The sequence below is a fragment of the Jaculus jaculus genome, chromosome 13, assembly GCF_020740685.1.
Source record: "Jaculus jaculus isolate mJacJac1 chromosome 13, mJacJac1.mat.Y.cur, whole genome shotgun sequence".
In the NCBI taxonomy this organism is placed as follows: domain Eukaryota; kingdom Metazoa; phylum Chordata; class Mammalia; order Rodentia; family Dipodidae; genus Jaculus; species Jaculus jaculus.
In genome coordinates this window covers 28,891,512-28,906,246 of record NC_059114.1, presented here as the reverse complement: position 1 = coordinate 28,906,246, position 14,735 = coordinate 28,891,512, and the positions used below count along the sequence as shown (strand labels likewise).

Below are 14,735 nucleotides of genomic sequence, written 5' to 3'. Positions count from 1 at the left end.
ATCAGGCCCATGAACTCAGAAGCATGCACCACCTTGACCTTCTGGCTTATGTAGGTCCAGCGGAATCAAACCAGGGTCCTTTGGCTTTGCCAGCAAGTGCCTTAACCACTAAGCCATCTCTCCATCCCATATGCATTAACTTTTAATCTTCACAAGTGTCTCTGACCCCTTACATAGGTGAGGAAACAGCTGAGTTCTAGGGAACAAGCTCACAGTCACCCCCACAGAATTTCAGTTCCATAGGACAATTCCCAACTGTGCTAGAGCAACCTTTTTTAAATTTATTTTTTCAAAGTAGGGTGTATGCCAGGCTGGCCTTGAAATCACAGTGATCCTCCTACCTCAGTTTCCCAAGTGCTGGGATTAAAGGCATATACCACCCAGCTGTCAGCAGTGCCCCCCCCACTTTTGGTTTTTCTGTGTCTTTTTTTTTGGGGGGGGAGGGTTATTTTAGAGGTAGGGTCTCTGTGTGGCCCAGGGTGACCTGGAATTCAGTCTCAGGGTGGCCTCCAACTCATGGCGATCCTTCTACCTCTGCCTTCCAAGTACTGGGATTAAAGGTGTATGCAACCATGCCTGGCAACAACCCTTTTTAAAAGTAAAAAACAACAGGAAGTGAGACCTCACATCTTTCTACCTCCACCTTATAAAACAGAAAGACACATAAGTAGCCTTGCCTGGCAATAAATATTTTAATATTTGTTTCATTTTTATGATGACAAATAATTTTCAAGTTTATTTCCTTTTTTGTTTGTTTGCTATTTAAATACAAAGCTAAATCACAAAATAGGTACAACCAAGACATTTAATCTCACAGTTAGATGCTCCTGTCGGATCCTCCTCCAATTCTGTGACCAGGCTAGCAGGGGTGGGGGCGGGGGTTGCAGGGAAGACTTTCTTAGGTAGCACCGTCATGAGGCCAGGGGTCAAGGGCAAGGGTAGGTTCTCATACCTGGATCCATTCACATGTACTGGCTCCCGAGCCCCATCCTTGGATTGAAGGTGAAGAGTGAGGACCAGGTCCTCCCCAGGGAGGGAGAAGGAAGCCGCCACTCAGCTGTCACATGTGAGCCTCCTCCCAGTTTCCTGCCACTGAGCCCTGCTGGCTGCCACACACACCTGGTGTCTAGGCTGGCAGGCTTCTAAGGACACCAGGGAATCAACAAACAGGTCTTGGCAGCAGAAGAGGGAGTGAAAGGGGGAGGGGATCAGTTTTAGTAATTTCTGGTCCCACTACAAAACTTTTCTTTTGATTAGAATAGAATACCATCGTAAATCTCCTCTAAAAAAAAAACAAAAACAAAAAGATAAAAATGAAAAGAATACCAAAATAAAAGAAAAGCACAGCCACTTCACTCACTTCAAGACCTATATACATGTAAGTTGTTTTCTGTGGATTTTTTCCATTTTTCTTTAATTTTTTGTCTTTTTATTTTTACTTTTTATTTTTTAAAATAAATTCAGTGTTCACATTTCTATAAAGAATGAACGCAGTTTCAGGGAAAAGTGCTTTTCCCGGCATACCTCTAGTCTGATGCCCACCCTGATGCTTCGAGGTACCTGGGAAAGCAGCGAGCCCTGGAAGAGAAGGCCTGCGCTTGGCTGGCGCCTCCAGGCCCCAGGCAGGTAAGCTTTCAAGAAAGCAGAGGGGAAGACTAACTCACTGCTTTTTTAAAAAATATTCATACACTTTGATGCGCGTCCGTTGAGACAATGAGAACAAGAGCTTGGAGACATCCCGTCCAGGCCATGCGTGGGGGGCAGCGGTGCCCTCGCACCTGCCTGTCATGGGACATTAGGGTGCAGGGTAAGTTCTGGCTTTCAACGCGGGGCAAAGCCTCGCCCAGCTTCCTAGTTCAAGGTTGACTCTTTCCTCTAAAATCTGTGCTGAGTCTTTGACTGCATGCACGGGAAGCATGAACGTTCGACTTGTATGCAAAAAGGTACAAAAACAACTAGAATATAAAAGTTTTGGTAATATAAGGCCATCTGTTCAAGTCCACCTTGGAAACCTGTAACAGATATTTAAATACTACAGTGAAAAGGCATCTTATTATACTTTTAAAAACATCTGAATTCGCTAAGATTAAGTATGTAAAAAAAATCATTTCCCTTTGAGAGCACTTTGTCCTTTGAAGAAGGGGAGGTGGAGGGGAGGGCACCACCATGGCTAATGCTTCAGCCACGGGTAGGCTTCAATGGAGGCCTTGCTGCGGTCGCCATAGTCGTACAGGAGCTCCTCTCCCGCTGCGATGTCACGCGAGGCGATGAGGATGAGGTGAGGCACGCCATCGATGTCATGCAGTTTAGTTTGGCAGTTCCCACATTTGCTGTGGTTGATCAGTCTCCCTAGGCGATTTGTCTCTCGAGTGGCATCCACGCTGGTGGAAGAGGGGATTAAATTGATAAGGGGGTTTTTCCCTGGCCAGGATCAGGGGCCTTGGGGACAGAATCTGAAGGGCTCTTTATGGAAGAGGAGAGTAAGTACAGTTTTTCAAAATACATCAGCCCCAGCCAGGAAGGAGTAGTCAATTTGTAGAGCTGCTCACAGACCAAATTCATCTGTGATCTGCCTCTGCTGCTGGGTGGATGACATCAGATGGGAACAGCTGTGAACAAGGCAACCTGTTCTGCACCAGAAGCTGGTCTATCTGGGCACAGTAATGCATGCCTGGAATCCTAAAACTAGGGAGGCTGAAGCAGGACAGCTGAGTTACAGGCAAGTCTGAGCTACTACACTGTCTCAAAAAGCTAAAAAGCAGGGTCAGGCGTGCTGGCACACGCTTCTAATCCCAGCACTAAGGAGGCAGAGGTAGGAGGATTGCCATGAGTTCAAGGCTACCCTGAGACTAATGAATTTTAGGTCAGCCTGGGCTAGAGTGAAACCCTACCTTGAAAAACCAAAAACCAAACAAAGAAACCAAAACCTAATCCACAGAATCAGGAGGTCTTCTCCAAGGGTAAAAAAAAGCCACAGCAGTGCACTTACCAGTATGTTTTGCTCAGATACTGAAAATAGTACATGTAGCAGCCCGTGGAGGGGTCTTGTGCATACACAGCCTCCCGCTTCTTGGCGTCAGTGATCTCAATGAGGTCCCCGTGGTATTCCACCACAAAGTCACCCCTGCAGAACTGCTTAGTGGCAATCACGCCCCTGCCTTTGCCATCAATGAGGTCAATCTGTCAGGAGGCAAGGAGAATGTCAGGTATCAGAAGGCATGGCCGGTTCCCTGAGGATTGCCAACTTTCTTAGCTAGGCCTCAATAAAAATAAAACACACTCATATTCTCCATATGGTTCAAAAGCTTGTACTACAAAGCTGGGTGTGGTGGCACACACCTCTATCCCAGCACTTGGGAGGCAGAGGTAGGAGGATCGCTGTGAGTTCGAGGCCACCCTGAGACTACATAGTGAACTCCAGGTCAGCCTGGGCTAGAGTGAGACCCTACCTCAAAAAAAAAAAAAAAAAAAAAAAAAAAGCCTGTACTACATGCATACTGTTGTGTGGTCAACAGCATGGACAAGTGTTAGCTCCTGTACATCAATGACAAAATGCTGTGTATATCAGGCCCTCAATAGACGTCTGTTGGCACAGTGCTGCCCCACTTTGTAGATGAGGTAAGAGGCTTGGAGAGGCACAGCCACAAACAAGCCCATCGCCACAGACTATGAGGGAACTCCATTCCATAAGGTTCTATGCTCACTGGGAGAGGAGCCGGGCACAGTGTGCTAGCCTTGCCTGCATTCTGTCATTACCCTCTGCTGACTCTCCTTCAGTGTTACAAATGAGCTGTTCAAGATGATGACTGCTCAAGGGGCCCAGAACTTAAGCTCAAACTCCCCTAGATGGTGTGTGGAAATGGAAGCTTTCTGTCCTTGACCTTATCTGACCACCATACCCTGGAAGGAGGACTCCCTTGACACCTAAAGCATTTGTATATGAAATTCACTAAGAGAAGACTGGAGTGTAGCTAATGAAAGAGAAAGTGCTTAGCACACACAAGCCCTGGGTTCAAATCCCAGCACCAAAACAAAAACAAGAGCAATTTTCTTTCTTTTTTTTTTTTTTTTAAAGAATTGGCATGCCAGGAACTCTAGATGCATGCTCATTTGCAAGCAGAGAGAGAAGGTAGTGATAAAATGGACACACCAGGGCCTCCAGCCACTGCAAATAATCTCCAGATACATGTGCCACTTTGTGCCTCTGGCTTTACATGAGTACTGGGGAATTGAACCTGGGTCATTAGGATTTGTAAGCAAGCGCCTTAACTGCTGAGCCATCACTCCAGCCCATATACCTTTACCTTATCTTGCCATGTGTGGGGAAAGCACAGTTCCGGACAAACATCACTTTCTTTTCTTTACTTATTTATTTAACAGTACTTGAAAAGCTAAGGTAGGAGGATCGCTGTTTTTGTTACACTAGGGTTTCACTGTATCGCAGGCTGACCTGGAATTCACTATGTCGTCTCAGGGTGGCTTTGAACTCACAGCAATACTCCTACCTCAGCCTCCCAAGTGCTGGGATTAAAGGCATGCGCCATCATACCCAGCCTCCTTTTACTTTTGATTTTGAGACAAGGTCTTACTAAGTTGCCCAGTCTAGCCTTGAATTGAATCCACTGTGTAGCCTCCTTAAGAACCTCCTGCCTCAACCTCCTGAGTAACTAAGATAGCAGGTTAGTTGCCAGCAGGCCTTGCTATACTTTCTCTTTATAAAAAAGTTTGCTCAGAAGCCGGGCGTGGTGGCGCACACCTTTAATCCCAGCACTTGGGAGGCAGAGGTAGGAGGATCACCATGAGTTCAAGGCCACCCTGAGACTACATAGTGAATTCCAGGCCAGCCTGGACCAGAGTGAGACCCTACCTTGAAAAAAAGAAAAAGTTTGTGCAGGGGCTGGAAGGATGGCTTAGCGGTTATGGTGCTTGCCTGGCAAAGCCTACAGGCCCAGGTTCCACTTCCCAGGACCCACATAAGCCAGATGCACAAGGTGGTGCATGCTCCTGCAGTTCATTTGCAGTGGCTGAAGGCCTGGTGCACCCATTCTCTGTCTACCTCTTTCTCAAATATACAATAATAATAATAAGCTGGGTGTGGTGGTGCATACCTTTAAAAAAATAAATAATTTTTTAGATATTAAGAGTCTGAAGAGATGGCTCAGTTGTTAAGACGCTTGCCTACAAAACCTAAAGACTAAGGTTTGATTCCCCAAAAACAACATAAGCCAGATGCATGAGGTGGTACATGTGTCTGGAATTTGTTTACTGTGGCTGGAGGTCCTGCCTGGTGCATCCATTCTCTCTCTTTCACTCTCTCATAAATAAATAAATAATTAAAAAAAAAAAAAAAACAAAGTTTGCCCAGGTGGCATGCTAAATGAGGAAGCCAGGCACAACCAGCAAACACTGCAATCCCATGGACATGAATGGAATGTAGTAGGCAGGTCCACAGACAGGTGGTTGCCAGGTACTGGCAGAAGAAGGTAGGGAATACTCGAATGCTCACAAGTGCAGATGTCACATGGGAAAGTAAAACGGTTCTGGAATCAGGCAAGGATGACTGCTGCAGCACATTCAAGTTTCTCATGGGCTGGAGAGATGGCATAGTTCCAGGCCTGAAACTGCCTGAGTTTGAATCTCTACAACGTATGTAAGTAAGCAGCTGGGTTGTAGTTATGTTTGTCTGTAACCTTAGTTCTACAAAAAGGAGGAGTCACTCGGGCTCATGAGAAACAGCAAGCTCTGCTATCAGTAAGACTCTGGCTCTGAATATGAATGGATGGAAGAGTGATGGAGTGGGCACCCGACATTCTGCTCTGCCCCCTGTAGGTAACCCTGTGGGGCATTGCAAGGACATGCACTGCACACACCACATTAAATACACACATACACACAAGCACAAAAAGAAAGGGAAGGAAGGAAGGAAGGGAGGGAGGGAGGGAGGGAGGGAGGGAGGGAGGGAGGGAGGGAGGGAGAGAGGGAGGGAGGGAGGGAAGGAGGAAGGAAGGAAGGAAGGAAGGAAGGAAGGAAACAAAGAAACAAAGAAAGAAACAAAGAAAGGCCTCAAAAGTCCATGTGTTTCTTTTTCATTTCCAGCTTTCTGAGGTAGGATCTCGCTCTAGCTCAAGCTGACCTGGAATTCATGAATGTAGTTTCAGGGTGGCCTCCAACTTATGGTGATCCTCCTACTCTGCCTCCTAAGTGCTAGGATTAAAGGCGTGCACCACCATGCCCGACCCTTGTTGTGTTTCTTCATAGGACATTTCCTTGAGTTTTTTTAAAAAATATTTTAAAAAATATTTTTTGTTCATTTTTATTTATTTATTTGAGAGTGACAGAGAGAGAGAGGGAGAGAGAGACAGAGAGAGAATGGGCGCGCCAGGAATTCCAGCCACTGAAGACGAACTCCAGACGCATGCGCCCCCTTGTGCATCTGGCTAACATGGGTCCTGGGGAATCGAGCCTCGAACCGGGGTCCTTAGGCTTCACAGGCAAGCGCTTAACCACTAAGCCATTTCTCCAGCCCTCTTTGAGTTTTTATGCCAGGGGCAGGAGGACAGCTCAGTGGTTAAAGTAGTTATCTCACAAGCCTGAGGACTTGAGTTCAATTGCCAGTACCACGTAAAAATGCCAGCTGTGATGCTGCATTACTACAATCCCAGTGCAGGGAAAGTGAAGACAGGAGGAGCACTGGAACTCACTAGCCTGGCAGTCTATCTTAACAAGTGAGCTTCGGGCCAGTGAAGAGATCCTGTTACAAAGGAGGTAGATGGTGATCCTGAGGATGACACCCAGGTTGTCCTCTGGCCTGCACATTCACATCGCATCCCACACATACCCAACACACACATGCAGAGGCAAAACAAAACAAAAACCACAAGGTCTATGCATCTGGGTCTCTGACAGACAACTCAATGGAATTGTGTCTTGGGCATGACTTGCACTTGACTGCACGGTCCATCATGCACAAGCAAGGAGCACTGGGCACAGAAGGGACGGGAACCGGTCACCAGGTAGCAGCACCACTGCCCTTACCTTCATGCCTTCTTCCTTCCCACTCTCGATCAGCTCGTCTATTCTTTTCCGTTCTTCAGACTGGATACAGAAGGGAAAAAAGGATAGTATCAGGATTTGCTCCCACCATGCCACAGGGCTGGTGACATCAGCCTGCAGTGACCCCAAAGCTCTGAGCACCCCTCCTCTCACCACACATCTGTGGTGAGCCATCTGTCACCTACATTCAGTTTCCCCTGCAGTTGGAGGGACACAGCACCATCCCAAGGGCAGATCTTTGGCTTGGTGAGTCAGGGTGTGTAACTCAGGCTGATCTTAAACTCATAATCCTCCTGTCCCAGCCTTCTGAGCACTGGGATGACAGGTGGTGCCATCACACTCAGCTCATTTGGAGGCTAAGTGCCTCAAAGCACAACGTGGGAGAGAGATTGGCCCCAGTGTGCTGCTACTGAGAGCTAGTGGAACCTTTAAAAGGTGGAGTCCTGGCCAGTCATGATGGCACATGCTTTAAATCCCAGCACTTGGGAGGCCAAGATAGGAGAATCACCATGAGTTTGAGGCCACCCTGAGACTGGGGACTGAGGCAATGGCTCAGTAGGTAAGAACACTTGTCAAGCAAGTATGAAATCCTGAGTTGGATTCCTAACACTCTGATAAAAAGCCTGGCGTGGTCCCACTTGCCAGTAGCCCTAGTGGTGAGAGTGTAGAGACAGGAGAATCACTAAGGCTTGCTGGTCAGACAGTCTAACCAAAATACAGAAGCTCCAAGATCAATGAGAGAATCTGTCTCAAGGATATAAGGCAGAAGACTATAGCAATATAGGACACCTGACAACACCCTCCTCTGCCCAGTGCATAAGTGCACATAAACATGTTCAACTGAGCATACAATACACACTCCAAAAAGGGGGCTGGAGGGAAAGAGTGCCTAGGAGCTGGGTGTGGCAGCCCACACCTGCAATCTCGGGATTCTGGAGGTTGAGGTGGGGGATTACTGTGAGTTTGAGGTCACCCTGGTCTACAGAGTGAATTCTAGGTCACTGGTCTAGGTCCTAGACTATAGTAAGACCTTACCTCAAAAAGCAAACAGACAAAAAACTTGAAAATTGGCTGGAAAGATGGCTTAGCAGTTAAGGCACATGCCTATGAAGACTAAGGACACAGGTTCAATTCTTCAGGTCCCACATAAGCCAGATGCACCTGCATCTGGCACATGCATCTGGAGTTCGTTTGCAGTGGCAAGAGGCCTTGGCGTGCCCATTCTCACTCACTCTCTCTGACTCTAATAAATAAATAAATAAAAACAAAATCTTTAAAAAAATACAAAACCTGAAAATCAAGACACAAAGGTTGGAGAAGTAGATTATGTACTTAAGAGTTCTTGCCTTACCAGAAAAAAAAAAAAAAAAAAAAAAAACAGGGAAGAGAAGGCTCCTTTTAGAAAAGGACACATGTGTTCCATATGTCCTTGCAGGCTGATAGCCCCAGGGATGTCTATGCTTCCATCTCTGAGCTGCATCTGTACAGGATCCAATGCCCAATCAGAAAAGGGACTCCCAGCAGGAGCCAATGCATTCCAAAATGGAGAAGGTGGGGAGTGACACTTCCAGTCTCCCTCTCCTATGGGGCCATCCCCTCAGTTTCTACCTCCATCTCACCCTGGGCTAGCTAGGGAGGAAGAAGGAGCTTTGGAGACCAGAAGTCCCAAGCTAGAATGAGTTCAGAACAAACCCACCTACTGGGCACATAGCACCTATGGGGAGACTCACCTAGTGCTAAGCTCGTAACATCTAGACAGGCTGGGAACCAGCTTGCAACTAGCCCAGTCACTCAGTCCACCCCAGTCATGTGACAGGCCTTACCATGTCCGGTGAGGACACTAGTGAACAATGACCAGGTATCTGTAACCCCTAGGATTGTTCCAAATCCAGCCACTTCCTCTCCATTCCTACCACTACCCTTAGCTAAAGCTAAGTGACACTTGAGAGCAGTCTCCTTGGTCTCTTAGGCTTCCACTTTGAACCCTGATTCCATTCTCCATCCAACAAAATAGGGCTGGGGTCATTTGAAAATGTAAATGAGCTCATGTTATTCCAGTGTGTTCACTTAATAATAAGTACTCAATATTGCTTCCTTAGCAGTGAGAATTCAATCAGGGTGGCATTAAGATGTTAACAATGAGAGAGACTGGTTGACAGGTCTATGGGACATATTTGCATATTCTTTGTATCTGTAGTCCAGGCTGACCTGACCTGAACTCGTTCTGTACTTCCAGGCTAGCCTCAAACTTGCAGCAATCCTCCTATCTCTGTCTCCTGAGGGTTGGGATTAAAGGTGTGCACCACTGCCCAGCTTTTCCTTCATTAAAAAATAATTATTACTATTTTCACAAGCAGACAGAGAGGGAGAGAGAAAGAATATGAGCCCACCAGGGCTTACATTGCAAATGGGCTTCAGATGCATGCACCACTTTGTGCATCTGACTTACATGCATATTGGGGAACTGAACCTGCACTGGTCAGGTTTTACAAGCAAGTACCTTCAACTCCTAAAACATCTCCCCAGCCTTTTTCTTTCTTTTTTTCCAAGGTAGGTAGGGTCTCACTCTAGCTCAGACTGACCTGGAATTAACTATGTAGTCTCAGGGTGGCCTGAAACTCAAAGCGATCCTCCTACCTCTGCCTCCCAAATGCTAGGATTAAAGGTGTGCACCACCACACAAAATAGGGTTTTACTATGTAATCTAGGCCTGCCTGATGCACTCAATCCTCCTGCCTCAGTCTCAAGAGTGCTGAAAACACAGGAATATACCACAATGCCCACCCTGAAGTTTATTTTTTGTTTGTTTTTTGTTTTTACAGGTAGGGTCTCGCTCTAGCCCAGGCTGACCTGGAACTCACTATGTAGTCTGAAAAAAAGTTTACTTAAGGGTTGGAGAGATGGCTTAGCAGTTAAGGCACTTGCTTGCAAAGCCAAGAGGCCCAGGTTGGATTCACCAGGACCCAAGTAAGCCAGATGCACAAGATGGCACATGCATCTGGAGTTCTTTGCAGTGGCTGGTGGCACTGGCACACTCATTCTATCTTCCTCTCAAATAAATAAATAAAAATAAATTCAAATTAAAAAAAAAAAAACTTTACTTAAGCTTTCCTGCAGTGACAACCTCCCTCTGAGAACATGCCTCTCCCCAAGGATCTCTTTCATCCTGCTCCAGAAGAGGAAACACAAGAAGAAACAATTCCTACTCCATGGGTGTGAAATGCCCAGGATGCTATGAAATCACCACAGTCTTTAACCATTCATGTTAGCTTTTTTTCTTTGCTTGCTTTGGTTTTTTTTGAGGTAGGGCCGAGCTCTAACCCAGGCTGACCTGGAATTCACTATGTAGTCTCAGGGCAGCCTCAAAACTCATGGAGATCCTCCTACCTCTGCCTCCTGAGTACTGGGATTAAAGGAGCCCAGCAAAGCTGCTCCATGGTCCGGTGCCAGCCTAAGGAGGAAAAGCAAGCTTACTTGCTCATTCCTTCTCCGGGAAGCAGCACTAACAGTAGACTGATCAAGGTGAGTGGGAAATGAGCCCAATAAACACATTTTGGGTATATTGGGAGGAAAATTTATTTAAGGCATAATAAAGACTCATTTTTTTAAAAATAGTATCATTCATATATATATACATATATATACACATACATATATATACAGTTTATTTATTTGAGAGCAAGAGTGCGCGTGCACGAGAGGGGTGGGGTGGGGGAGAGAATGGGCGTGCCAGGGCCTCCAGCCACTGCAAATGCACTCCAGATGCATGTGCCTCCTTGTGCATCTGGCTTACGTGGATACTAGAGAGTTGAACTAGGATTCTTTGGCTTTGCAGGCAAACACCTGAACCACTAAGCCAACCCTTCAGCCCTGTTTCTTTCTTTTTAATTTTATTTATTCATTTGCAAGCAGAGAGAGAGAGAAGAGAAACAGAGAGTGAGAGAGTGGGCACACCAGGGCCTGTAGCCACTGCAAACGAACCCCAGACACATTGTGCCCTTGGTGCATCTGGCTTACGTGGGTCCTGGGGAATTCCTGGGTCCTTTGGCTTCCCAGACAAATGCCTTAACAGCTAAGCCATCTCTCTAGCCATTTTTGTTTGTTTTTTGAAGCAGTGTCTTAGTCTAGCCCAGGCTGATCTGTAACTCACTCTGGAGCCTGGGTTGGCCTTGAATTCATTAGCTCTAACCTCAGCTTTTCATTGCTAAGATTATAGGCATGAGCTTCCACACTCAACTGAAAGCAAAGAATTCTAATAGCTTTCCACAGTTAAGATAAAAATGCAGACTTTCCCAATGTAAACACAGGGTTCTGCAGGAAAAGGACCCTGCCTCCCCAAGCTCACAAACTATCCTCACCCTTGTTGTTCCTACCCTTCCAACCACATAGCTAGTATGCCAAAGGCCCAGCCGGCTCCTGCCTCAAGGCTTTTGCATTGCTGTCCCTCTGACCTAGGGTGGCCTTTCCCCAAGCTATGTACTTGGCTTGCTTCTTCCTTTCTCCAGGACTGTCAAGACAGTTTCTCAGAGAAATCCCCCTGACTAAAGGACCCTTTGGCTCTTCACTCCACCAAATTACTGCAGCTCTCTAAGTCAACATCTAAGTGCTGGCCCAAGATAACCTCCTCTTGTAGGGGCCTTTTAAATTGTTTGAATATAGGCTTCACAAGTACAGGGGCTGAGCTTGATTTCTCAGTAATCCAAAGAAGACAGTGACATGGAATAAGGCCTGGAAGCAAACACACATCACTGACAGTTAATTCTTCTCAGTGTGCTGAATGCTAAGGTAGTGCTCTGGGAATGGAAGCAGACACGGGGTACTGGTGGGTGCCTGGGGCTTTCCTGCTGGGATTAAACATGGCTTGGAGAAGAGCTGGGCTAAGCTGGATGCCCTGATGCACAGTTAGGAGTTTACTGTGTATGGTGAAGAAAACGGTTCAAGGCCTGCCAACAGCCAGCTCTGGGCTTCCTAAGGACAACTATAAAAGCAGCCGCAGCTGGCCAAGTGGCAGACGGAATGGGGGTGGACAGGCCCGAGGGAGGGTGACCAGGAAGGGCAGCTCCCAACAGTCTCCAGGTAAGATCAGAAGCTGCTTCACATGTTGGGCCCTGAAGATGGGAAGAAAAATCCAGGGCAATGCAGAGAGCTGCAGTTTGTGCCACCTCACCCTCAGGCAATGTTGCCCCATGGGATTCAGGACATGTCTCCAAGGCCCACTCTGTTTGAACCCTGTAGTTTAGAACCTCTCTCTTACCGTGGACACAGCTCTACCTGCTGTTTTCATGCTCAGCAAGGAACCTCAGAACTTGGTATTTCAGCTGGGCATGGTGGCTCATGCCTTTAATCCCAGCACTCGGGAGGCAGAGGTAGGAGGATCGCCATGAGTTTGAGGCCATTCTGAGACTACATAATGAATTCCAGTTTAGCCTGAGCTAGAATGAGACTCTACCTTGGAAAACAAACAACAAAAAAAGTTGGTATTTCAATTTTACTCATGATCCACTGGCCATCCGCAGCTTCTCTGTGCCCACCTCCTCGGCCCCCAGCCTCTCCCAGACGGCATTCAGGTCAGAAGGAGTCTCAGCTCTCAAGACAGCTCTGACTCCTACACCCTTGGGCTTTCTCTTGTCCAGAAATTATTAGTTGCTCTGCCAGCAACTGCCACATCACCCTGGTGGGTAGACAACACACTATCCTGGCCAACAGCAGGCGCACAGGGCTCACTCAGCATAGCCAACACAAACAGCATGGCCCTCACTTGGAACTGGCTCCTGGTCCAGCAATGGGGAGAGCTTCCTGTGCCTGTAGCCCAAGCTTCAGGAAAGCAAGCAACTTCCCTCAGGCTTGTCTGTTGCAAGAGGTAGCAGACCTGCATTCACTCACGTCTTTCTGCAGCCTTACCTCCCCCAGGCACAAGAGCCTGACTTGTCATTACCTCAGCAGACTCAGCTGCCCCCAGCAGCAGCCCCTAGTGCTCCCTGTGGGGCCTGCCAAGGCTCCAGCCTGGCTGGGAGGAGTCCTGGGCTCTGTGGCTTGGCACCGCCTTTTCTCTGCAGTGCTGCCTTTGAGAGTGACCTAGCACAGCCTCCCACTGCCTGCAGACGTTTTATAACAGCTCATTCTTGGCCAAAAGACATTGCCTTTCACCAGAATAAAGCCAAAGCTGCTGGAGGTGGGGAATAGACCCCTTTTTGGTTTGTTTAAACAAAGCCTCATCAGTTAAAAAGAAAAGCAGCACATAACTAGACTTTTGTAGCTACAGCTGCAGACTGAACATAAGCAGTGCTGAAGGAGTCTATGTGATCGCTGAGGTTACAACTGTCCAGGCCAGGGTCCCCTCCTCTCTGTGGGGAAGCAATCCTGTCTGGCCCCCAGAGTCAAGACGGGATGTGAGAGTAGAGGGTGGGAAGGGAGGCATCTGGCCACCCTTAACCAATAACCACAATGCATTGCACCAAATACTGACATGCTGAACTGTACATCACACAGAGGCTGTGAGGCTGCCCAGGCTGGCTGGCCTTTCCTACCTCCATTCTCTACTAAGTTTTGATGCTGTCATCTGAAAACTGGCAGCAGACATGAAAAGCAATGGGAATGACAGACATGGAGGTACATGCCTTTAATTCCAGCACTCAAGAGGCAGAGACAGGAGGATCACTGTGAGTTTGAGGCCACCCCAAGTTACTGGTCAGCCTGAGCTAGAGTGAGACCCTACCTTTAAAAAAAAAAAAAAAGTAATGGGAACAATAATCAGTTAACTGCTACTCAGTTCTGTGGCACAAAGACATTTTGTTTGTTTGTTTTGAGACAGGGTTTTCCACCCAGGCTGGCCTTAAACTCAGCCTCCTGCCTTACCCTCCCAAGTGCTGGGATTATGGGCACCACCATGCCCAACATGAATCTGTTGCTTTAATCTTCACAACCCTTTATCTTCCTGATTTGTTTGTTTTCAAGGTAGGGTTTCACTCTACCACAGTCTGACCTGGAATTCACTCTGTGGTCTCAGGGTGGCCTCTAACTCATAGTGATCTTCCTACCTTGGCCTCATGAGTGCTGGGATTAAAGGTGTCCACTACCACACACGGCTCATCCTGTATTTTTTGTTTTTGCTTTTCTCACTCTAGCTCAGGCTGACCTGGAAGTCACAATGTAGTCTCAGGGTGGCCCTGAACTCATGGCAATCCTCCCACTTCAGCCTCCCAAGTGCTGGGATTAAAGGCATGTGCCACCACACCCGGATTTATCCTGTATTTTTGTTGTTGTTTGTTTTTGAGGTAGGGTCTCTCTCTGGCTCAAGCTGACCTGGAATTAACTATGTAGTCTCAGGGTGGCCCCGTACTCACAGTGATCCTCCTACCTCTGCCTCCCAAGTGCTGGGATTAAAGGCGGGTGCCACTGCTCCCAGCTTTATCCTGTATTTTTGAGATGACGCCTCCCTCATAATCCCTGGCAGGACTAGAACTTGCTATTAGAAGCCAGGTTGACATCAACTTGCAGGAACTGTCCTGAGTACAAAGACTACAGGTGTATGTCACCATGCCACACTCCTCCTCACCATTTTAGACAGAACAGACACACTGAATGTAAGCAGTTGGTCTGAGATTAACAAAACTAAGTGTTCCCAAGCTCTCTAGTCTCTACAACCCTGAGTACAACACGGAACACCTCCAGATTGCAGACAA

At 47.3% G+C, this 14,735-nt stretch overlaps 1 protein-coding gene across 1 annotated transcript; it reads right to left on the bottom strand.

Annotated features, from left to right (window-relative positions):
• Window positions 1-668: 668 nt before the first annotated feature.
• Window positions 669-7,227, bottom strand: Kmt5a (lysine methyltransferase 5A). The gene is made up of 3 exons (XM_045132127.1): window positions 7,036-7,227; window positions 2,990-3,180; window positions 669-2,381 (listed from the first exon to the last, which is right to left on the bottom strand). The coding sequence occupies exons 1-3, from the start codon at window positions 7,225-7,227 to the stop codon at window positions 2,171-2,173; spliced, it is 594 nt and encodes a 197-aa protein (XP_044988062.1). The 3' UTR covers window positions 669-2,170.
• Between the last annotated feature and the right edge of the window lie 7,508 nt (window positions 7,228-14,735).